Source organism: Manis pentadactyla, chromosome 10, assembly GCF_030020395.1.
Source record: "Manis pentadactyla isolate mManPen7 chromosome 10, mManPen7.hap1, whole genome shotgun sequence".
Taxonomy (NCBI): domain Eukaryota; kingdom Metazoa; phylum Chordata; class Mammalia; order Pholidota; family Manidae; genus Manis; species Manis pentadactyla.
The window spans coordinates 24,326,254-24,351,349 of record NC_080028.1 but is presented as its reverse complement, the minus strand read 5'-3'; the positions used below and the strand labels follow the sequence as shown (position 1 = coordinate 24,351,349).

Sequence of the window (25,096 nt, the reverse complement as noted above, 5' to 3'; positions counted from 1 at the left end):
CAAAACAAAACAAAACAAAAAGGGCAGTTCCTGTGTGGTAACCTCCAATGAGTTCTACAAAAGGGTATAAAGGGCATATAAAAGTGTAGGCAAAGGGTCTGTTTGCGTTTATACAGAAGATCAAAGCCTAATACAGAAGATCAAAGCCTAATTGGGCTACCCCAAAAATGAACTAAGATACGATATGAAAGAGAACTTCCAACATCAGCACTCTCTGGAAGACTCATGCCAGAAGATGATCATCAAAAAACCCCAACAAAGATCCACGCACTGCTACAGCTGTAGATGCACTCATCCCACCAGCTCCTGGACTTGCCATGGGAATGAAGAAGATATCTAAGCTGGCCTGTGCATACAGTAAAACAACAAATTTGACTGGATCTATACTGTTGGAACTCAACCAAGAATTAGGAGAAGTGCAAATTGTAGTGCTCCAAAATCTTACAACTACAGACTATTTACTGTTAAAAGAACATAAGGGATGTGAACATTCCCCAGGAATGGGTTGTTTTAATTTGTCTAATTCTGATTTCTCTCAGACTGTTCAGGTTCAGTTGGACAATATCCACCATATCATAGATAAGTTTTCACAAATGCCTAAGGTGCCTAACTGGTTTTCTTGGTTTCACTGGAGATGGCTGGTAATTACAGATATGCTTTGGTTATGTAACTATACTCCTATTATGTTAATGTGTGTGAGCTATTTAAGTAGTAGCTTAAAACCTATACATGCTGAAGTTACTCTACAAGAAGATATGTCAAAGAAATAATCAATCTTCCCATGTTTTCTGCCGCCTGCTACTTCTATAGCTTTTCTTCTTCCTTCCTAATTATAACCCTTAAATAGAATTCATGCCTCATATCAAATTTACCGAGTATCATAATTCTTCCAAGTGGTAAAGATACCTCAAGACAAATGCTGGGCATAGAAGCTACAGGGCATAAATATGCAAAGAAATAAAAAGCTAACCATTTCAAACAATAAGGCTTCTCTCTCACTTACCAACTTTACATTTCCCTGTATGGCCCCGGAAGATGACTGGTTAGCCAGAGACGGGTAAGATTCCTCAAGGGAGGAACAACCTAAGACAGGCACAGTCGCAGGGAGGTCATCAGGTGAGAAATTGGGGATCAACAGAGGTGAGGCTTAGAACCTCATCCCCCGTTCTGAGAGAAATCTTCTGCATACGTGGATGTTTTATTGCCCTGGTCTAGGTTGGATTAACACATAGTCTACAGGCACACACCTGATCATCTACATTTGCTCTCTTACAACACTAAACTATGTTTTCTACCTTTATCTTGTATCTACCTACCACTTCAGCATTTTATTAAAAATAATAATAATAAAGAGAGAAATGTGGTATCCACATATAAATCAAGTATAAAAACCAAATGAGTATTCATATTTGAACTGACTGTTTAGAGTTCATAATGCATGAGCAAAACCGAAAGTTTCTGTGATGACTGCCCTTGTACTGTTCACTATGTAACTTATTCATTATGTAAGAATTTGTTCTCCATGTAAGAACTTGTTTGTTATGCCTCAGAAGATTGGAGACTGACGAAAATTAGGCTTGGGGTGGATTAATGATTGTGCATTGAGCATTGACTCCCCTATACAGAATTTTATTGTCGTTAACAATCATTTGATCAATAAATATGAGAGATGCCCTCACAAAAAAAAAAAAAAGGACAGACTTCCAATGGTAAAATAAATAAGTAACCAGGATGTAATGTATAGCATAAGGAATGTAGTCAAGATAATGTAACAGCTTGGTAGGGTGATAGCTGGAACCTCGAATTATGTATATAAATGTTCTACCACTGTGTTGTACACTTGAAACTAATGTAATGTAATACTGTGCGTCAACTACCCTTCAATAAAAAAATAATTATTAAAACAAAACAAAACAAAAAGAATGAGCAAAATAACAATTAGAAGCAAACTAAGGTATCAGTAATGTAATGAAACTTCACTAATTTTCCCCAGTGAGGTGGACTGTCAAACTTACATAGTGAAAAGTCCGGTTGACAAAGCAGTTCTAAGGAAATGTAATATAAATTAACCTGAGGTAACTAAGGACAGGAAATTTCTATATGCTTAATGACTCTTTCTTTAACAGGTACACTTTCAATTTTTGAATGAAGCTCTGGATTTTACATAATATGAGATAAAAATAACCTCCCTTTTTAGGTCTCTGTTTCTTACTGCTGAGCACAATTCCTGCTGGTATGCCATGTTCCTGCTGGTGCACCTACACGAAAGGACACTATGAAAACAAACTGGTGAGAGACCCAAGGTTTCTCTGGATTGTTACTCCTGAGAAGGTCATGAAATGAATACAGAGCCTGGAGCAAGCGACTGTCATTTTTAAAGCATTAAAAATGAAGTCTTTTGCAAGTAGTAACTCTATAGCATCTTACTACGCTGATAGACAATGACTGCAATGTGGGGGGGCGGTGAGGACTTGATAATGTGGGTGAATGTTGAAACCACAGTGTTGTTCATGTGAAATCTTCATAAGATTGTATATCAATATGTAAGAATTTGTTTTCCATGTAAGAACTTGTTTGTTATGCCTCAGAAGATTGGAGACTGACGAAAATTAGGCTTGGGGTGGATTAATGATTGTGCATTGAGCATTGACTCCCCTATACAGAATTTTATTGTCGTTAACAACCATTTGATCAATAAATATGAGAGATGCCCTCACAAAAAAAAAAAAAAAAAAAAAAAAAGGACAGCCTTCCAATGGTAAAATAAATAAGTAACCGGGATGTAATGTATAGCATAAGGAATATAGTCAAGATATTGTAACAGCTTGGTAGGGTGATAGCTGGAACCTAGAATTATGTATATAAATGTTTTATCACTGTGTTGTACACTTGAAACTAATGTAATGTAATACTGTGCGTCAACTACCCTTCAATAAAAAATAATTATCTAAAAAAAAAAAAAAGATACACATTCCCCTATGTTTATCGCCACTTTATTTACAATAGCCAAGATGTGGAAGCAACCTAAGTGTCCATCAGTAGATGAGTGGATAAAGATGTGACACATAGACATAATGGAGTATTATTCAGCCATAAAAAAAAAATCCTGCTTTGGATAATAAATCCTACCATTTGCAACAGCATGCATGTATCTAGAGGGTATTATGCTCAGTGAAATGAGCCAGGCAGAGAAAGACAAATACCACTGCATTTCACTCATTTGTGGAATATAAAAATAGACATGACAGCCTCTGAAGGTGACGGGGATAAAGGGGCACAAAAATTCTCAATCATAATGTAAGTTGGTCATGGGATAGTAGTATAGCACGGAGAACATAAATATACTCAATGATTCATTCCATAATGTCTTTCTTTGTTAATAGGCAGTTACCTCACTAGAGGGGGTGAGGATTTAATAATACGAGTAACTGTTAAGCCACTGTGTTGTAATTTGAAACTAATATAAGATTGTATATCAATAATACTTGAATTAAAAAAAAAGATATAATTCACATTCCATAAATGCATTTTTACTCTTTTAAAGTGTACAGTTCAGTGGTTCTTAGTATATTCAAAGTTATGCAACCATCACTACAATATAACTTTAGAACATTTTTATCACCCCTAAAACAATCTCTGTCACTTGTTAGCAGTCCCTGTTAATCCTCCCTTATGCCTGCCCCTGGAAACCAATAATCCACTTTCTATCTCTATGGATGTACCTATTTTGGACAATTCTTATAAATGGAATTATACAATATGTAGTCTTTTGTGACTGACTTCTTTCACTTAACCTGCTTTTAAGGTTCATCCATGTTATAGCATGTTCGGTACATTTTTTTTTTATTACTGAGCAAAATTCCATTGTATAGAAACACTACATTTGTTTATCCACTCACCAGTTGATGGATACATTTATCAGTTGATGTGCATTTGAGTTATTTCTACTTTTTAGCTATTATGAATAATGCTGCTATGAACAGTCCTGTACAAGTTTTTGTATGGACATGCTTTTACTTCTCATGGTTATCTATCAAGGAGTGGAATTGCTGGGTCATATAGTAATTCTATATTTAACTATTTGAGGTACTGCCCGACCGTTTTCCAAAGCAATTATACCATTTTACATTCTCACTAGCAGTGTATAAGGGTTTCAATTTCTCTATGCCCTCACCAACACTTGTTATTGTCTTTTTTATTTTACAATAAAAATGTAGGTGTGAAGTGGTAGGTCATTGAGGTTTTGCTTTTCATTTCTCTGATGGTCAAAGATGTTCAGCATCTTTTTATGTCTATTTGTACTATCTTACTGTGCATTTGTATATCTTCTTTGGAGAAATGTCTATTTGGATTCTTAGTCTATTTTTTAGTTGGGTTATTTTTTTTTAATTATTATTGAGTTGTAAGAGTTCTTTATATATTCTGGATGCAAGTCCTTTATCAGAGATATTTGTTCCTATCATCTGTGGGTTCTGTTTTCATTTTCTTGATGTTACTGTGCACAGCACTCAAATTTTTAATTTTGAAGTAGTCAAATTTATCTTTTTTCCTCTTATCACTTATATTTTTGTTGTATCTAAGAAACCTCTACCTAACCCAAGGTCATGAAAAGTTATTCCTTTATTTTGTTCTAAGGGTTTTATAGTTTCAGCTCTTACATTTTGGTCTGTGATCCACTCTGAGTCGATTATTGGGTATGGTGAAATTGCAAGTTCTAACTACAACCATATATGGATATTCAGCAATTCTAGCACTATTTTTTAACACCTTCATTTCTTTAACTGTAGACTTTGACCTTTTGCATTACATAATTCTTTTCTGTTGTTACCTGAAATCCATTGTGAAATAAGACTGGTGCAAATAAACTAACTTTTAAAAATTATTTGACCAAGGTCATACAGCTGATAAATGACAGAGCTGGGACCTTAACCATGGGTCTCAGAATGCCAAATTTCATGGTTTTTTTTAGAACATGCTACCTGCCTTTCATGTAAACATTTCAGATTTATTTGGCAAACATAAGAAAAGGCAAACTTGAAACTATATTTAGTATATAAGGTGTGATTTGAGATGCCTAAGAGTCTGCTTGCTTCTTTTCATACAAGCCAATATAATAATTGCTAAAATCTACTGAGCACTCAGTTTGTGTCAGGAACTGTTTTAAACAGTGTATAACCATTTAATCATCACAACAATCCTGGAAAATAAGGGCATGTTTCTACCCTACTCCCTCTTCTTTTCACAGATGAGGACACTAAAGTACAAGTAAGTTAAATAAATTTCTCAAGATCACAGAGCTGGTAAGTGGTGATAACCCAGTCCACCTGGCTCCAGAGAGTGTGTTCTTCTTAACCATTATGAAAGCAAATTACTTAAAGGAAAAGTATTCACCAGGCTCTGCTTAGATAGATCAACAACTGCCCAGAAAGGGAGAGTTTCTCCCACTGCTATCTCACACTAAGAGACAGTGACTGACAATTCTAAAGAAAGAAAATTATTAATACACCAGCATCCGGTACAAAATTATTAAATGGCCATGATTAACTGAAGAAACAATCTCATATTAACAATAGAAAAACATTCAACAGAGATACTGAAATGTGGCACAATTAAAGACTAAAAGTCACTAATGTAAATCGTGGAAGGGAAAGGGATGTTAGGCACAAATACAAAGGAATGAACCCTGTAAGTCTCCAATGGCCACAAAATGAATGCGTCACCCAGGCAATGTTATGACAGGATGTGTTAGGAAGTTGCATAACACAAAAAGGTCAGAGATGAATCCTTCCTTTCTACCATGTATCAGTGAAATCCCTAGTAGAATGTGGATGTCAATTTTGGTCACCACACTTCAAGAAGTGTAAGAGAAATTGAAAAGGGTTTGAGCAAGAGAAACAAATAAACCAAAACAGAAAACCATATTTGTTAGGAAAGAACAAATTTGCGTTTATCAAAGACAGGAAAGGTTGATTTAATTACAGCCCTTAGAGAGGAAAGCATTTGAAGGCTCTTCCCCAAACTCTGCAGGCTTTAACGCCTTCCAGTCATTTACATCTCAGTCAGTGATCACTTTCTTAGGGCTTTTACCCTAAGTAGCTACCTCAATTTCTAGCACATCACTCTGTTTTATTCCCTTCATAGCATGTAATACTCTGAAATTCTCACGTTTATGCATTTATGGCCCCTCTTGCCCCATTAGGACCCTGAGCACTGCTTCTTGTCTTGTACATACTGACAGTACCTGGGACATAGCAGGTATTTTGTAAATATTTGTAGAATCTGTATCTGAGAAGAAGCAACAAGGTAAATGAACTTTCAAAGCAGAGCAAGGCGATACCAATGAAACACAAGAGGGATTACTTGACCATTTAAAGTAAAACCCACACATTGCTGAGAGATGCTGTGGGTCTTTAAGAACAGTCATGCATCTGTCTTAGCTGTCTTGCAAACTCACCAGCCTTTCAGCTAAATAATTTCCAGGGCTTACTCCCAACTCCATGGTTAATACTGTACAGCTTAGAAATGAAGTCTTGAAAGAAAGAAAGAAGTAATCATTGAGTTCTTACTACTATGTACTAAACAGTGTTCTAGGGATTTACTTTAGTAAAAAAAAATCATTTAGTCCTCAAAATTCTGTTAAGTACTGTTCTTTTCTTCATAAAACAGGGCTCTTCAGCCTAATGAGGTTAATAATTTGCCCAAGAGTAACCAGATCATAGGTGGTGGAGTTGGGATTTAAATCCAGACAACTGCACAACATATGCCATTCATTCAAAGCTGAAAATGAATTTAAATAAAGCAAAAATATATGAAACAGGAAACATAATGATTGATAAGTTACAGCATAGAAATCCGATGACATGGATTTTCTCCACGGATTGATATGCTCACTACATGGATCCTTTCCAACTCCATCTTCTTAAAATGAAACATTCCAACACATCCTGGGGATATTGCTGATACACTGTTTTTTTCCTATAGTTATTGTTTATTCAAAGAAATATGATTTAAAATGAAACAAATATTCACATCAAACTAGAGAAATAATACAAGCATTATCTCATTTTATTGTACTTCACTTTCCTGTGCTTCCCAGATACCGTGTTTTTTACAAATTAAAGGTTTGTGGCAACCCTGCATCAAGCAAGTCTACTGACGACATTTTCCAACAGTATCTGCTCACTTAATGTCTGTGTCACATTTTGGTAATTCTCGCAATATTTCCAACTTTGTCATTATTATTATATTTGATATGGTGATCTGTGATCAGTGATTGTGACTCACTGAAAACTCAGATGATGGTTAGCAATCTTTATCAATAAAGTACTTTTTAATTAAAGTAGGTATATATATTTTTAAACAATGTTATCTATCACACACTTAGTAGACAATGGTATAGTGTAAATATAACTTTTATGCAAACCAGGAAACCAAAAGTTCATTTGACTTGCTTTATTCAATATTCACTTAATTGCAGTGGTCTAGCACTGACCCCACAATATCTGAGGTCTGTCTGTACAGGGAAATCCCACATACCTATGACACATCTTAAGTAATTTTCAATACAACGGGCAATCTGGTTTCATGTATACAGAAAATGCACATGTACTGGGTTATTTCAAAGGAAATCCTAATGTGCTAACAGTAATCTTTATTCTACCCCTAAAAAGGTTTCATTGAGTCTGAAATATGTCTAATTCCATTCTTTCTTAAGTAGAATCACTAACAGTACAAGAAACAGTCCCACGAGGGGTTCTGTTATCAAAAGAAAATCAATAGACATTACAAAAGCTAATTTCTCAAAAATTACTAAATAATCTCTCAGTGATATGCACTTAAGAATGACGTACATATTCTGAAAATGCATAAAATGATAACACCTCAGGTGCTACATTATAGCAGGAATGAAAGACAAATTAGAGACATGTTTTATCAGTTTTAAGAAAACTAACTAGGGATTTAGTACCTATTATGCTGATAAACATTATTCCGAAGTGTCATGAGAGGCCAATAGACACAAAGGTAGAAACAATCAAATACCAACATATACCTGTTTGTCTCCCAGCAGGTCAGGCTCCCCTTTGCTAGAATCAGAGCTGACATCATCTTCATCAGAACTGTTGACGACGTCCTCCTCATCTGAAGGAAGATCACGGAGACCAAGATCCAGGTCACTGTGTTCTTCCTGGGATGCTGCAGAACTGTTTAACAGAAAGAGCCACATCAGTCACCTTTAATAACAAGGACTACTACACCCAAAATAAACACAGGCAAACGAAACCATTCCTTGACCACATATTCCTGAGATGAAAGCAAGGTGTCTCAAAGGGATGTAAATAGAGGGATATAAATAGATAACTAAATTCCCCTTCTTTTCCCCCATCCCAGCTGTCAAAAACCCAAATTCATTTTCGGTTTAAAAGAGTCATCTTGAAAAATGTGTATTTTCTTGATAGAAAGATGAATGAGAAGAAAGTTCCCCAGCTGACCCCATCCTATGCTTTCATATATCCTTGCTCTAGAGAAGATCAGGTCTCCGCTAGTACAAACCGAGAAGCCTCACAGGATGTGGGCCACCTAAAGGGCACTGGCCGCCCAGGAACATTAGAAGAGGTGCTGCTTCCCTGGGTCTCAGTTTTTTTTTTAAAGCAACTAACAAATCCACAAGGATTGGGAGGGTAATGATGATGATCACAACTCACAATGCAGCATGTGGTATTATGAACATGCACCCACCTCCCTGGTTATCACCAATTGCCTCATATATCTACATCATTAGATATGGGAAGGAAAGATGATAAAAAGTCTTGGGCTCTGCTCTAGTTCTGCTGAATTAGAAACTCCAGGGGTGTAGGGCCCCAGAGGATACATTCTGAAGTTTGAAACCCACTGTGCCCACCATATACAACTCCATCTTGTCAACCTGACATCAACATTTCTCACTTAATATTGAGACAGATCTCTTGAATCTAAAAGCCATTGTTGGCAATTCAATCTGGGACTGGGAGTGGGGGAATTCCATAGCAAAGTTCCCCAGGAAGGCAGCAGAAATAATTCTTTTTAGCTTTGGTAATAAAGCCTCAGAAACAAATTGCCTATAGCAACTGCTTTCCCATATGCAGCCTACAGGCACATCTGCAGAATAGAAAAGTCAGTGAAAGATGTATAGAAAATCATCAGGGAAAACATTCAGGCAGAGTAAAGAGATGCTGCATTTCACTCTGGCAGGCCCCTTCAGCAGGTCACGGGGCAGGTCACTCAACTGCCAAGGCTCCTTCAAGTTATGAAAATTTCTAACAGGAATCTTAGAAGCAAAATATGAATTTTCTGCCAGTTCCTGATTACACTCTGCAGGACAGAGACTTGTCTCACATGCCACTCCTGGAGCCCAAGTTATACAAACCAGTGGAAGGAGGCAGAACGCCAAAAGGAACACCTCTCTCTGCCAAACATGGGGTTTCCTATTATTCGGTGGCTGCAGTGCGCCTCAGGGCATCGTATCACAGACTCGATTAGGTGTGTATACACCTTATCATAGCTCCCCATGACTCAGAGGAGACTCACTCCCCAGGGAGGGCTGGGGGTGGACAGCGGAAGCTTTCTAGTCAGATCATTGGCAAGATTTACTGTCTCTGCGCAGGGATATGAGCCCAACCCAGCTGGGTAATTAGCTGATTTAGATGAGCAAGAGTAAATGATAGTTAACAGGATGTACAGACTGCAGGATCCCTCCATATAAAGAAAACTTACCTTCATTGGTTTTTATCCTAGTATTTATCTCATTACAACCCCCCAAAACCCTGTTACTCAAACATAATTTATGAGCAGCTTTAGCATCACCAAGGAGCTTTTAAGAAATGCAAACACTCAGGCCCAGCCCTGCCCTACTGAATCAGAATTTGGTGGTAACAAAGTTCCTGATAATTTGGTTTTTTGGATCAGCCTACCTGTGTGCTCTTTTGGACTCAGCAGCACAAAGGTTTTGAATAATCAGTAACAGGGCTATGGCACCTGTGAAGAAATGAGGTTTGTCTTGTCTAAAGAGAGAACTGAGACTGTTTCTTGGTCCAGTATGTGGAAAGCAATCACGAAGAAGTTAGTAACGAGCTGGTCGCCATATCCACTAGGGATATAAATGTTTACAAAAGTTAACATCTAAAAACAAGAGAAAGAGAGCTTTAAATATTAAAAGAACATGGATCAATACATGTAGCCACAAAACAGTGGGAGACTTTAAATCTGAAAATTGTTTTCCTACAGAAAACCTTCCCTGACGGCCCCCTCCCTATCCCAAATCAATTTACTTATCTTCTGAACCCTGTATGGATCTCACACGACTGCGCTTGGTGATATGTTTCCCTCATTAAAATGTAAACTCCAAGGACAAGGAAATTGTCTTCTTCAGTGGAATCTCCAGCATATTGCTTAACACATAATAGGCCCTCAATACATTTGTAGTGAACAAACAACAATTACATTAGAAAGCATGGGTGTTAAATTTCAGGAACTTGACAGTAGAATTTATTATGGTGGTGGTGATCACAGAGAAAAAGTGTGTATGTTTAAAGGAGAAGGGACATCCTGGGCATCACAATCAGTGGCACGGAAGTGAGAATGTTTGTATTCAGAAAACAAAAAGGACATGTTGGTTGCAGCAGGCATCTCCTCTAAGTCAGTCATGGAAAACCAGCTTGTAGAAGAGGGTAAGTGCCAGGCTGTTAAGAGGCATGAACAAGAGCTGAAGAGTTTATAGTCATCTCGGAGGCCTTCAACAAGAAGACTCTAATCTGCCACTAGACCTCAAGGATTTCCCTAATAGACCTCCAAGCTGGAAGGCACTATCTTACTTCTTTCTTGTGAGAACCAATAGGGAAATGAATGGCACTTCTTCTATCAATTAACTTTTACAGCCACACCCCTGCCCCATCCCACAACCTAAGCAAGGAAAAGGACATCCCTTTTTTTATTAGTATCAGTGAGATCCCTGATGATCTCAAAGGTTAAATCAAACTTAAAGCAGCTCCCCACACAACTAGATGGTAAACAGTAGAGAGACCTTTTATGGTATCTGAAACTTTGGAGGCAGGAAAATGAACAGAGCAAAGGTTTTAGGAAGGTTAACCTAGTAATCTAATGCCATGAACTAATCAAGGACAGAACTGGGAAGTGAGCACAGTGACAGAAATGGAAGGAGACTGAGGAGGTAATTTCAATAGCACAGGTGGCCTTAACAGGGGTGGTCACATCTGGAACTGAGAGGAAGGGTAAGATGTAAGAGGAAGACAAACCATCAGGGCAAGGGCAAAGAGGTGGGGGCAAAACTCAAGTCTTCCTTCAAGGCTTCAACCAGCAAAATGAAGGTGACATCCATTGAAGAGAAATATGGTAACAAGGCATCTGATTTTAAAGGAAAGTTCATGGGTTTAGCAGCAAAATCAGGAAAGAAGGCATCTAGTTTACACATTTACATGTTCATCTCTACATGATTAAGCTGAAAAAAAAATGCTGGTTAATCTGTTTTCCTGTGTAATTGTTAACAGCTTTCAAATCTATCTAGATAATTTTAGATTTCTGATCATGAAATACAGATTCTTTACTGATGCCTTTCACTGAATTTGGGGCTCTTTTAGTCTGTGTTTCCTTCCCACTGTCAGGAAGGTGATATCCTGACACTATCAGCTTTGCAGGTTAAGGACACAGGACATAAGTGTTTCCCCCACACTTTTGTGCCTAATTATTTCATAATTTGATAATCAAAACAAAAAGAAAGTAAGCTACAGTAACAACAACCAGAACAGTCTAGACTGGGCTCTACTTCCCCAGGCCATCCTTTCCAAGAGTTACTTGTGGATGGGGTCTTGCTTCTAGAAAAAAAGTTTTCTCAAATGTCGGAGTAAGACAGAGACAAGAAGAGCCATTAAGTAAATTCTCACTGATTAGGCTACTCTTCCTTCAATTCCAATGCCAAGGATCTATACATTTGGAGCAATAATGACTTAATACCATCACTTCTTCAAAAAATTACTTATTTTTCATTTATTACTTTCTAGATATAGACAGTATATCCTCCACTACCTTTCAGGTAAGATAGTATCACATCAATGATGATTTCTCTCTTAGAAGGAGTTTTTTTTTTAAGGGTTCTTACTTAATCCATTTCCTTTCAGGAACATAAAACCTGCTCAATGGTCAGCACTCACCAAAACCTCCTAGTGAGCCTATTTACTTAAAAATGCCAGCAAAGGGAGGGGAGAAGAACAGGGAGGGCAGAGAGAGGAAAGGACAGGCAGAGTTAACAGAACAATGCTTTCAAAGCACTGAATCCCATCCATTTTTATTGACAAATCCAGTTACCTTTTTCCCTCTTGCCTATGATTTTATTCTGAGTCCTTTAGACAAAGAATGTTCCATGTAATTTCTCCCAAACTTGAAGAAAGAAGTTCATTCCAATATCCCCACTGTTTTTCTCATTTTCAAGTCACAACATGTAAATCTGAACTGTGATCTTTCTCTTCCTCCTCTTTCTACTCCGGGACCAAACTGAACAGAATCTGCCAGTCCTCAGCATGTTGCTGTAATTCTTCTGTAAATGCTGTCTCATTATGACTTGTGATTATGTGTTTCCTTTGGCTGCTTTCATATTTATCACATTCTAAATGGAAAAAAACTACTATTAAGAACTTGAAGGATGAACATTACAAGGAAAAACTGGCAAAAAAATTTTTAATCAGTTATGTATCATTATATATGTGAACTATGTAAAACTGGTTCACAATTTTCACTAGAAAACTGTTTCTATTTAACGTCACTAAAAAATGTTTTTCTCTGTTAATTCAGTTCCCTTATGAAATTTCAGATTCTGGTGTCAGGTTGAAGACCATGAGTCAAATCAATTAAAAAAACAATTAAAAAACCATTCTATTCTTCTTTTCAGGCGCTCTTCTCAATTACACAGTACTTGCAGAATTTTCTCCACCCCACTACTAGATACAATTCTCCTGGGAAGTACCCCTACTAGGAGTAAGTTGTTTTGTCTACTTTTAGGAAACATGGCACCAGTTGTGTAATAACTACATGTGGCCATTTTCATCCTCTAATAAAGCAAGATTCATATATTCAGCTTATGCTTTTTGGTTCTCCAAACATCATATCTTGCACAATTATTCTAAATATGTGCAAAGCCAGGGTGACAGAACATAAAAGCCAAGAGATAACACAGAGTCTAAAGCAAACTTATGTAACCTAAACACAAATCAGATGCTTTAAGTGTGACCCCTCAGTGCTGAGAGATAAGCCAGATCATCTAACAGGTTCTCCATTACTAACTGCTTTGACTAAAAAGAAACATCAATCCTTCAATAATCTGTAAGGCTGTGATCAGCTGATGTTCTTATTACAGTATATTTTATCTATCTATATATATATATATAATAGCAGAAACACCCCCCCCTCAAAAAAGTATATACACTCATTTTTTATTGTACATTAATTTTTAATCTTCTTTTGAAAGACTGCCAGGTTAGGGCAAACTATTTTTAAACATTAATGATTTTACTATCTTGATCTTAGTAAAAAAAGAAATGTAATTTAACATATATATGTAGTAGTGTATTAACTTTTTTAAGTTAAATACCTTAATATTCACAGAACACAAATAAATAAAATCAATTAAATATGGGATAACACAGCAGGAGTTTGTTACCAAAAAGGAAAGAAAGTAAGAAAAGAAACAGCATAAAATATACACAATTAGTATTTTATTCTTTGCTTCATGAATTTTAGAGGTCTTAACAGCCAACCCTTTAAAACTAGCAAGTTGGGGTCCTATGGCTTCAGAAAGAGAAACCACAGAGAAATACCCAGCTTCCTGACATATAAACTAGAGGACTATTCAAAACCTGGCTTTGGTGACACTGTACGGAAGGAAAACCAGGCTTCAGTGATGGACTCTGAAAAACCAGACTGCTTCATTTTCCAGAGACAGCCTCCACCCTTAGAAATAAAATACCCTTACCATCCCCTTCCCCAAAAATACAACTTCTAAAATTCTTAAAACTGTAACCTAATAACTAAAAACAAAATCAGGGTCAGTACACTGAGGCTGCTATTTAAAATACAGTTATTGCAGGACAACTCCAAAAATGGTTTAAAAACAAAAGGAATTAAAAATTCCTTGAAGCAGAAAACCAGGCATATGTACCCCTTTTATGTAAGTAGTTTTTGAGTCAGTAAGGTTTAACAACAAAGAAGCAGTTTCCATCAATGGCCATTGATAGGAGACTGGTTAAATAAACTGGGGCACATCCACACAATGAATTACCAAACAGCTCTTCAAAAAATGAGGTAGATCTATGCATGATGATAGAGACTGTTCTCCAACAATACTGCCAAGTTAAAAGAAATCAAGCCACAGAGAAGTGTACTCCCATTTGTGTAAAAGGCAAAACAAAAGAACATATACCCATAAAAACATATATATGTACATAAAATGTATATACACATATATACATACGTACACATATGCTGGTAGATATCTCTAGAAAGTTTCAGAAGAAACTGGTAACAATGGTTGTCTCTGGAACTAAGGTCTGAAGTAAGAGAGACCACAACTTACCCTTTGGTGCTTTTAAAAACCATCTTTATGATATGTACTATTACTTTTTCAAGAAGACCACACCCACACCCACACACCCACACACCCACACACCCACACACCCACACACCCACACACCCACACACCCACACACACACACACACACACACTGCCCCCCGCCTCCCAGAAACTGAAAAGTTTTACAAAAGATGGTTCACAGCACCAATTCTTTAGAGAGAGTTTATTTCTTCCCAGTGTGATAAGAGAGGAAAGGGGAGGGGAGGGGAGGGGAGGAGGGAAGGAAGGAAAAACTCCTGCCTTTATTTTACCCCTTTAATTACTTAGGTTGGGAATCAATCATCCATCCACGCTGGGAACCGGGGGTCCAAACCCAAACCCTCCCCTTGGCTTTACCAGGTTCTAACACTATAGTCAGGAACCTAGTAGTGAATCCAGGTCAAAGAACTGAGACTGATTGGTGAGTAAGGAAAGATAAACAGCTCACCCTGGACTATTTTCTCTAACGGGGTGACCACGTTTTTTCCTGCCAGCTGTACATGGCACAATGTTTCCACTAATGTCTTTTCATCATAATCCTAACGACGACTGAAAAGGTGGTCATATTTTGGAAAATATGACCACTCCCTCTGCTCATGCTATGCTCTAGATTGTGACTTAGTATGCAATCACTATGGTGTAAGGCCTAATACTCAGTTCTGCCTTGAAATCTGGGGAAAACCAAGAGGGCCCCAAATGGACTACTACAAGTTGCCCTTCCTACTCTGCTCCCTCAGATAGGGCCTCCTAGACAAATAAACTTCTTTACCATAGGATCAGTTCTGACTGATCACTGAGCACAGGATTTTAGTTCCTTGCCAATATGCAAAATTATTCAAACTAGCCAATCACATCTTCCTATGGGAACCAGGGGCACCCCACCCTCTTGGTACTACAAAGCCTGCCTCTCACACCCCTGGCAGTTCACTGTACACACGTGCAATAGCACGGCCCTATGTGATATGCTATGTCCTTCTCCCCTAAACTGCAAGAACATGTGACTGATAAACAGCTTTCAATCTCATCTGTTCAATGACATGTGTTTGGCCATCCCCATAACTTGAGGGCAGGAAGCATGCCCTCAGCAACAGGGTGAATAGGAAATAATTAAATAAAACCATCAGCAAAGAGGATGCCATTTTCTGGGATCCTTAAGTACAAAACAGGTGCACTGGTGGTTTCTAATAGTATTCTCCTGAGAAATCATATTGAAGGTGTATGAAGTTAGCTTCATGTATATCTTATTTTGCATACACATCCAAACAGACTCTGCCATGATAACAAGCAATTTTCAAGTTAAAGGTATTAACATTATGTTACAGAAATATGACATATTCTATGTTACAGAATATTATGTTACATTACACACAGACCCTGCTGTAATAAAACAGTGGGGAATTACAAGGAAACCAATAGTTAACCCAAAGGACATCTGCTTGCAGTCCCAGATCTTACTTTACCCAACCATACTTAAATGTTCCCATTTTCTAATAGGAACCACAACTTGTAACTGGGATTTCCCACTGCCCACGGGGAAAAGAATACTAGGCTTCTTGGGTGCCCGTAAGTAGCCACAGAGGGGGAGGTTACATTGTCACTCACAAATCACAAATCACCAATAACCCCAAAGATCCATACGGTAACCATTTCTGAGAGTGTCCTGGGGACACAAGTCCATTTTTTCAAAACTGAGAGCCTGTCAAGGGGCATCAGGACAGAACATGGGTCTCTTCCTCCTCTGTTAACCCCACTCATCAGTGCATCTTTCCAGTAGTGACCCTGCCTACTAGCTCTGTGCTTATTTTTAGCTTCCTTGATTGGGAAACCAAGAAAAATCATAACATTTCTATCAAATTTGAGTAACATCTTTGAAAGCTCGGGTTGGGGAACATGGAAAGGAAGTGAAAAAAACATGCATTCAAGAAGTGAGAAAGACAGACTCACTTTTGACAGAGTAGCAAACATTTCACCGTAGTTCTGTGAGAGCAGAGAGAAGGCTGCGAGAAGGAAAAGACACTGGATTGAGACTGGGACAAACAAGCATTTGAATGCAGGCCCCACCCCTCACTCGGCTGTGGGTGACTCGCTAGCAATTTTGGCTCTTTACTTTTATACTTCCCTAAGGATACAACCGACTTAACACCACTGGCTATTAAGACTAAATGAGATAATGTGAACATGTCTGATACATGCAATGGGCAGGAAATAAAGGCAAATTTTTTAAAAGCAGGCATGAGAAGAGGGAGGATGTCATGGTCCATTTCTTTTTCACTCCCAGTAACCCCAGAATTTAGTATTACACCTAATCTATTTATTCTGTGAAGGAATTAATAAATAGAAAGACTATATCCTAATATCTTACACAAAAACAGAGCTGTATAAGTGGGAAAATCCAGCCTGCTGCCTCTTTTTGTAAGGCTCGTGAGCTAAGAATGGTTTTTATATTTTTAAGTGATGAAAAAATCAAGAATATTTTGTGACATGTAAAAATTACATAATACTCAAATTTCAGTGTTCAAAAATAAAGTCTTACTGGAACATAGCCAGACACATTCTTTTTTGCACTATGTGTGGCTTTTTTCACGCTATATCCACAGAGTTTAACACCTGCAGCAGAGACCATATGGCCTATAAAGTCCAAAATATTTACATATTTGACCCTTTATGGAAAAAGTTTGCTGTCCTTTGGTACAACAGATCACCCAGAAGCAGCAGATATCTTTTTTGGAGTAAAACTGCCTGTGTTTGAATCTCAGCTCTGCTACTTACTAGCCAGTAAAACTGAGTAAGCTCTTAACCTCCCTGTGCCTCATTCCCTCATGTACAGAATGCGGATAACAGCGCCTACCCGAGGGGACTCTGGGAGGATCAAATGAATTAAAACAAACATGTTAAGTATGCTGGCTACATAGAAAGCTTACTTGTGTGCACTCTCTTTCTTCTTACATAGAGTCATCTCTAATATTTAAAAAAATTACCTAGACACTTGAAAGTCTAGACTTGTATTAAAAAATGACTTCAGAGAGAAGCTTCTGCATTATCAGTCATGTGAAACAGCTCATCACCAGTGTAGATTTCTGAGTAAAGAACTCCTGCAGTGAAGTCACATGAGCCTTGGTTTTGCAGGAGGCCACTCTTGGGCTTGTTTTCCATGTTTAATATCACTGCTTCTCTTTGTTAGCTTACTACTTGTACGGTAACATCCTGAAGCTCAAAATAATCACTGTTTCATACATAGCACACTACTATTCCTTATTTCTAGGAGAATTTCAGTCACTGACATACATGACTAATTTAGAGGGCAGCTTATTAGATCTCAAGATACCTTTTAAAGCATCTTTCTAAAAACTGGCTTCATCCCTCTTTGGCAAGTCAGCATCACAATGACAACAACCTGAATGAAGGACACAGGCTGAAAAGGCCAATCAATGAATGACGTAAGAAGCACGTGTCCCTTAGGCAATGAAGCTGCTAATTCCTTTGGTAATGTGAACTTCATTTTACAACATGAAGTATTCTAAATACAGACTTTCATACTGGACTAAAGTGGAAAGAGTCTGGTAGACAATACTTCGAAACACTGGTCTCCTGTTCTGAGCCAATAGCTTAAGCCACAAAAAAAGAGGAATGGAGGGAAGTAAAGAGAAATTAAGATACCAGAAAACAGTAAGAAAAGAGGGAAAGCGAGAATGAGAGGGGAGAAAGACCAAGCGTCATCCATTTCTCCACCTGCGGCACGTGCCCGTGTCTCCCTGGCCGTGCACCCGCTCTTAGCACCTTGCTCTGTCAGGAACGGAGGTGACACACAGAGGTAAGGCTCCTCCTGCCCAGGGGGGAGCAGAGCCAGCAGCTCAAGTACCTGCAAGATAACACTGGCCTCCTAGGGACGGAGATTAACTACCCTAAACTTTCCATTTATTCTAAAACTTTCCATATTAAAAAACAAAATAAACAAACCCCCCCAAAAAACCTTATCTCTTGACTGGAATGGAGGGAGTATTTTACTTATCACTTTATACACATTTAACAACAACAGCAAAAGACTCTGCATGGCTTTTATAATTACAAAATTTTAAATTACAAATTTAAAATCCCCATTCACTAGGCTTACTAACAGCAATAATTTCGACTTTTCTTCATAAACAGCATTCTTCTTTCTTTAATACTTGAGAAGGAAAGGTCAAAGGCATGGGAAACGATGGGCTGGAGACAGCCATGCCCATCTGAACCTCCCCATAACTGTGGAATGAGACTGTGTTGACATGTGGATTATGGCAATGGTTTTCAGCATACATCCTGTAGACAGCCTACAAATGAGTGCCATTCTAACCTTCAGACAGTCTAGCCCCCATTAGGGAAAACAATCAATTTCCTATAAGGTAAACCCAGGAAAGAAAGAATGTTGTCACCCCAACAACTAGGTAAGTGTAGTAAAACAGAGGTATCTAAAAACTCCAATCTTTATTCACATTTACAGATTTTACTTATGGAATCCAACCACAGGACATTAGCAGAGAGGCCTGCAGAAATATTTACTAGGGCCAACCATTCAATGAGCAGGCTGAGAAGACATTAATTTGTAGAGTACAGAGCACATACAAAAACACTGCTTCTTAACAACAGGAAGGCTCAGTAAGAATTAAAGATGCTTAGAATTACTACCATCGCAAATCAATCTAATATCTAATAAGGCTACATTCCAGAAAAGAGCTACTATCTCATTTAAGCCTACTATATGAAAGCTCAACAGTTACTCAAGTAACCACTGGGTATAAAAACATACCTAAGTCCATTTTACCACCTAAAGAGCTCCTGAACCTATTAGAGCTAATGTATTTGCTATTTTTGCAGGATTTAAATTTTGCCCTCTGATAATATTTCATCTATTTTAATTAGAACAAAACTCATTTATTTAATAGTCTTAGAAAACGTTCACCCTTCCTATCTTTATATTACTCACTAAAGCCCGATTACCAGTTTTCGTTTTAAGAGTTCCTTTTATACTTCCCTAAATATGGTGCTCAGCACACAGTCAATATGCAGTTAAGTACCAGTTAAATAGAAACAGTATTTAATACATTATGAGGAAAGATATAATTTATTAAATAGCTTTCACAGGTTATCTGTGCAAACCCATAAGTATATTTTACCTGGCTTAACAGCTCAGACATGGGATTTTATCTGTTGTACAGTAAGAATACTAACAGATAAAGGTAAGAAGTTTTTATAGGGTCATTTTTCTAAAACATTTCCTAATTGTCTTAGGTATAACTCTTATATCTTTCCCATCTGGATACTCAACTAGTCCATACTGGGTTTCATAGCAAACTTTATTTGGAGACAACACAGCAGACAGTCAAACATGATATATTTCAGCAAACAGATGTTCAAATCTTGAAATTATTATCTGGGTAATTCACCCCACAGGGGATAACACATTTTCTGTAGTGAAATCATTCTGATCATTTCCCCATATATACTATAAAAGTTGCATCAGGCCCTTCACACCAGGCTCCTGACTTTGGGTATCTTAGTAAATTACTGCTAACTCCAAAGGTACCTACAGACTGCCCACATTTTTTTCATTTTCAGTTTAAGTACATGTAAGAGACAGGGAGAGTTATTTCACTTAAGAAGAGTTCTATAAAATTTTTAAAAAATTTTTTAGTAATGCAATTGTCTGTGTTATCTGAATATCACATGAAGCTATCTTAAGATTTGTAGTACTTAAGAAAGTGTTAAAAACTGCTTTTGACTGGCCTGGGAATTTAGACCCCCATCTCTTCTTTCTGTGGGTTTAGTAAGAGAATTAGTGAAAGAAGAGGAATGGAATGTTTCTTGCTTAATCACTCCACAATATGGAGGGATGCTCATTCTGTATCCAGTAAAGACAGACACATATGAGGTGTTTTAATTCAACCTCTCTGTTCCAAATAAGCTTTGCTTAGCAAATAGCAGTTAGTTCTCCAAATCAGTGTAACTGCTTTCCAAAATTAACAGATGTTTCCTGTGGTTCTGGAAGTCTGGTCAGTGGGACACTGGTTTACTCAAAATGCAGCTGGATTATGACCTCACACAAGTAAAAGCAACATATAACCTGACAACTATTTAGTCAGATGTGACTACCTATTTTGTGCCAGGTATTTCTGGGGCCAAGGACACAAAGATGCATATAATCTCTTATAATATTTATTCTTATATTTCATATATCTTATGTTCCTTTTTGGGGGGAGGGGATAGTAGGGAGCAGTTAACAAAGTGCTATGGCAGAATGATGAGGCAGTGCTATGCAATATTAAACCAAGGAAAGGGGTGCCTTGTACTGCTCAGTATATAATCAATAAAGTAAACGTTAGCCGTAATTTTTATTACACTATAAGCAGGATATGGCAGGCAATATGCAATGGAAGCGAATGATAACACAAGTGTCAACTAATTCACTTCGTTATTCAGTCCTTCAGTATTTACTATGTGCCTACTATATGTCAGGCACTGTTCTAGGCACAGGGGATAAAGCAATGGAACAAAAAATTAAGTGTCCCTCATTCACGCAGGTTGTATTCTAGTAGGGGGGACAGATGAGTGAGTTAAGTATGTAATATACTGACAAGAATAGGAAATATTAAGAAGGAAAACAACAGGGTAAGTAGATAAGGAGATAGTTGAGGTAGGGGTATTGTTACCTTTCTTATACTGGAAAGGGAGATTTATGTGAAAAGTAACATTTGAGTTAGGTCTAGAAGGATGAGAGGTCAGGGAGTGAACAAAACTACAAAAGGAAATGGCGTGTTCAGGAATGTTGGTCAATCTTATATTTATATAGGTGGGTTAAGATCATGAGATTAGAAAGGTCAACTGAGGTCAGACTTTAAAAATCTTACATGGCACACTACAGTTTTGAAGGATTGAAGTTTCTACGGAGTGAAGTACCAAATGATGGCTAATGACAAAATTCTTTACAAAAATACACAAGAATGCTCATTAGAAAATGGGCAAAAGAACAGATTTCACCTAAAAGGACATATAGATGGCAAATAGGCACATGAAAATATGTCTAATATCATTAGCCATCAAGACAATGCAAATTAAACCACAATAGGTTGTCACTACACACCCACCAGAATGTCTAAAATTAAAAAGTAACAAACACCAAGTGCTGGTGAGGATGTGGAGACACTGAATCACTCATACATTGATGGTGGAACAGTAAAATGGTAGTTACTATGAAAAACAGGCAGCTTCTTATAAAACTAAACATACAATTACTACAAAACCCACAATCGCACTTTTGGGCATTTATCCCAGAGAAATGAAAATATATGTTCATACAATAACCTGTATATGAATGTTCATTATAGCCTTATTTGTAAGATCCAAACAGTGGAAACATCCCTTTAACTGGATATCCTTTAACTGGAATACTATTCAGCAATAAAGGAAAGAACTATTGATACATGCAACAACTTGGATGAATCTCCTCAGAATGCCACCCCAGGAGGCCACATGATTCTCCTGGATGAGAAAAGCCAATCCCAAAGGGTTACACACTGTGTGATTTCATTATATGTAACATTTCTGAAATGACAAAACATTTCAAACGGATTATTGGTTGTGAAGGACTGGGGAGAAGGGTGAGTGAGAGGTGGGTGTGGTTATAAAAAGGCAACAAGCAGGATATTTGGGGCGATGGAATTGTTCAATATCTTGACTGTGATGGTGGATACACACACTTACACGTGTGACAAAATTATATAGACCTAAATGCATATACACACACTGAGTACAAGTAAAGTGGGGAAATCTAAATAAAATCAGTAGGTTGTATCAATACTATCCTGAATGCATTATTTTACTATAGTTGTACAAAATGTTACCATTAAGGAAAACGAGCTCAAGTATCCTAGCTTTTCTCTGTACTATTTCTTACAACTGCATGTAAATCTAAAGTTGTATCAATTATAATTTCAGTTTAAAAAATAAACCAGATTGTTCACTCCTTGTGAGTAGGAACCATCCCCTAATTTCTGACTTATAGTCATATCTCCACCCCTCCCCATCAATTCCAAGCATTGAGACCAGCCTGAGAGCAGGACATAGTAAAAGGTATTTGGCTCTTACCCATAATTATTTGGCTTCTGGCTTATCCAGGGGAAATTAAATTTATTAATTTCTGCAAAAGAAAATCTATATTCTATCGAAATTCTCTATATAAGTTCTATAAAAATTCAAAAACCCAACTCTCCCTGAAGTTGCCAATTAGCCGAGAGAATAAATCACTTAAAAATATCCCCTTCTAGCAGATAAAATGTCACTATGTTTACATGAGAACCAGAGGCCTTCGAAATCGACTGTTATTAGATAGGAGTCTTTGGGCACCAGAGTCATGGAAACTGGCAGATTGAGGCCACGGGATTTCAGCAGGCTCCTATCACCGTCAGAGAACGTCAGAGCACTGTCCCTCCACTGTCCCTCTTTCATCCTGTTTTAGCATAAAACATGGGGAAGATGAGGCAGGAAACAAGTGTTGTAGGAGAGTGAAACATATATGTATCTATACCTGTAGACTTAAAAATTAAAGTGTATACTTACATGCTCTTTGATAATCAAACATCCCGATAATTGAAGATAATTGTGCAGCTATTTCTGGGTAATTTTAATTTGAATTAAACTAAAGAAAAAACTACAAATTCATTAAGTCTGCATTATAGGATATTTTAAATGGAAATAATTTGAGTTTTTTCATATACTCATATCTCCTGTAACAGCCAAGTTAGAGGTCTTTATGGGTTTGCTTTAGAGAAGACTGGTATGATTAGCACTGTAACTATTTTATGCAAAAACACAGTGTTAAAATGCCCAGCAGGGTGTGCACAGAAGGAATTCAAATGTGTTTTCATTGGTATGATTTACCGTATTTATTTGCTTAAAATTAGACTAGCCTTCAAGTTCAGTTGAGCCTAGGCAGGATGAATACAGAGGCCAAATTAAAAAATCACAAAGCAACATCTCAATTTTTCTACCTTTGCAAGCCTCTTGGAGGACAGAGTCAATGATTGTGACCCATGCCAGCAGCTGCAGGAATGAAGCTAGCGGTGCTTTATCTAAGAATTTCTCTCACTCTATGACTCAGCTGAATGTGCTCCCTCACCCAGTTTTCAGGTCTTACCCTCCCATAACTCAAAAGGCTCCAGAAATCCTACCACCTTTAATCTTCAACTAAAAAATGTATCACTTGCCTCTTTGGGGAAAAAACCCCTACCATTCATTTAAACATTTTTTATTAAGATTATAAGGATATTATGTTCTTATGGAAGGTATTTCAGCCGAACAAATCCATTTACTTTGAGGATCTATAAATACTAATTAACTATTAAACTACAATGCCTTAGAGGCCAAAAAATACTTGACAGAGAATGAAATGAGGAACAGGAATAACAGATAGAAAAAAAAAAACTCTCATGTAAATTAGTGGGCAAATATAAGACAAGGTATTATTCTTTCTGCATCATTAATGCCCACATGCAACTAGTAAATGACAGGAACCATTTTAACCATTTTAACTTGCTCTGAATAGTGACCACCACTAACTTGACCAAATGCAAACCTTGAATGACTAATTCAGTTCCCAACCACTGAAACATCTATTTCCTAACCATAAAAGCTTTCCAACCAATGAGTTCTTCTTGCATGAAAATGTGGGACCTCTAAAAATGCTCTTTAATATCTATATATATATATATCACTGCACATATCCCTGTGTTTTCCCTCTAGACAGTGAAAAAACTGGGGCCTGTTAATATTTTGTCCATTGTGGTCCCCTCGATTCACATTCATATACCTCTACCAATATGAAACATGAAAAAAATAAATAATGGCAAAACCAGTGCCTCATAGCACAGAACAATATGAACATGTTCTGATTTAAAATCACTGTGTCTCAGGATCAAAAAACTTGGTTCCCTACTCAGTTTACCTACACAGTAGCTGTGTGCTCTTGGGCAAGTTACTTAGTCACTAGGTCTTGGTTTTCTTATCTGTAAAAGAAGATAATACCTATCTTACAAGATATCAAGCACTAAATTAACACATGTGAAAGTTCCTAGCATGTAGGGCCTATCAGAAATACTGAGTAAATAGCGGCTATTACTATAAAGCATAGAATCCATGCTATTTGATGTTAACAGCATTACTTATTATCCTTGACATTGTTTGGTTGATAAGCTTTTGGTGAAGTGGGGAAAAACTGGACTGATGGGGAGTCAGAAAGCTGAAGAGAAGAAAGGTTTTTTTACCTATATTAGTAGCATCAGACTATTTGTTGGAAAAAGTTTTCTGCTTAATTTGAATACTCACCCCCTCTGAAACCACCATTTGAAAAACAGGAGCATAAAATCATGTGCTCATATGCAGCTGTGTGCAGCCTGCTATCTGTTCTAAGAGGAGGAA

General features: G+C 37.4%; 1 protein-coding gene across 5 annotated transcripts in view; it reads right to left on the bottom strand.

Moving 5' to 3' along the window:
* The window catches only part of FGD6 (FYVE, RhoGEF and PH domain containing 6), a 119,181-nt gene that overhangs the window by 76,391 nt on the left and 17,694 nt on the right, over window positions 1-25,096 (bottom strand). For 4 of the 5 annotated variants that reach the window (XM_057486498.1, XM_036890986.2, XM_036890991.2 and 1 more), the window contains exon 3: window positions 8,045-8,201. In XM_057486498.1, the coding sequence (XP_057342481.1) occupies window positions 8,045-8,201 (157 nt within the window). The remainder of the gene's footprint in view (window positions 1-8,044; window positions 8,202-25,096) is intronic. The other variant, XM_036890990.2, reaches the window with a different exon arrangement.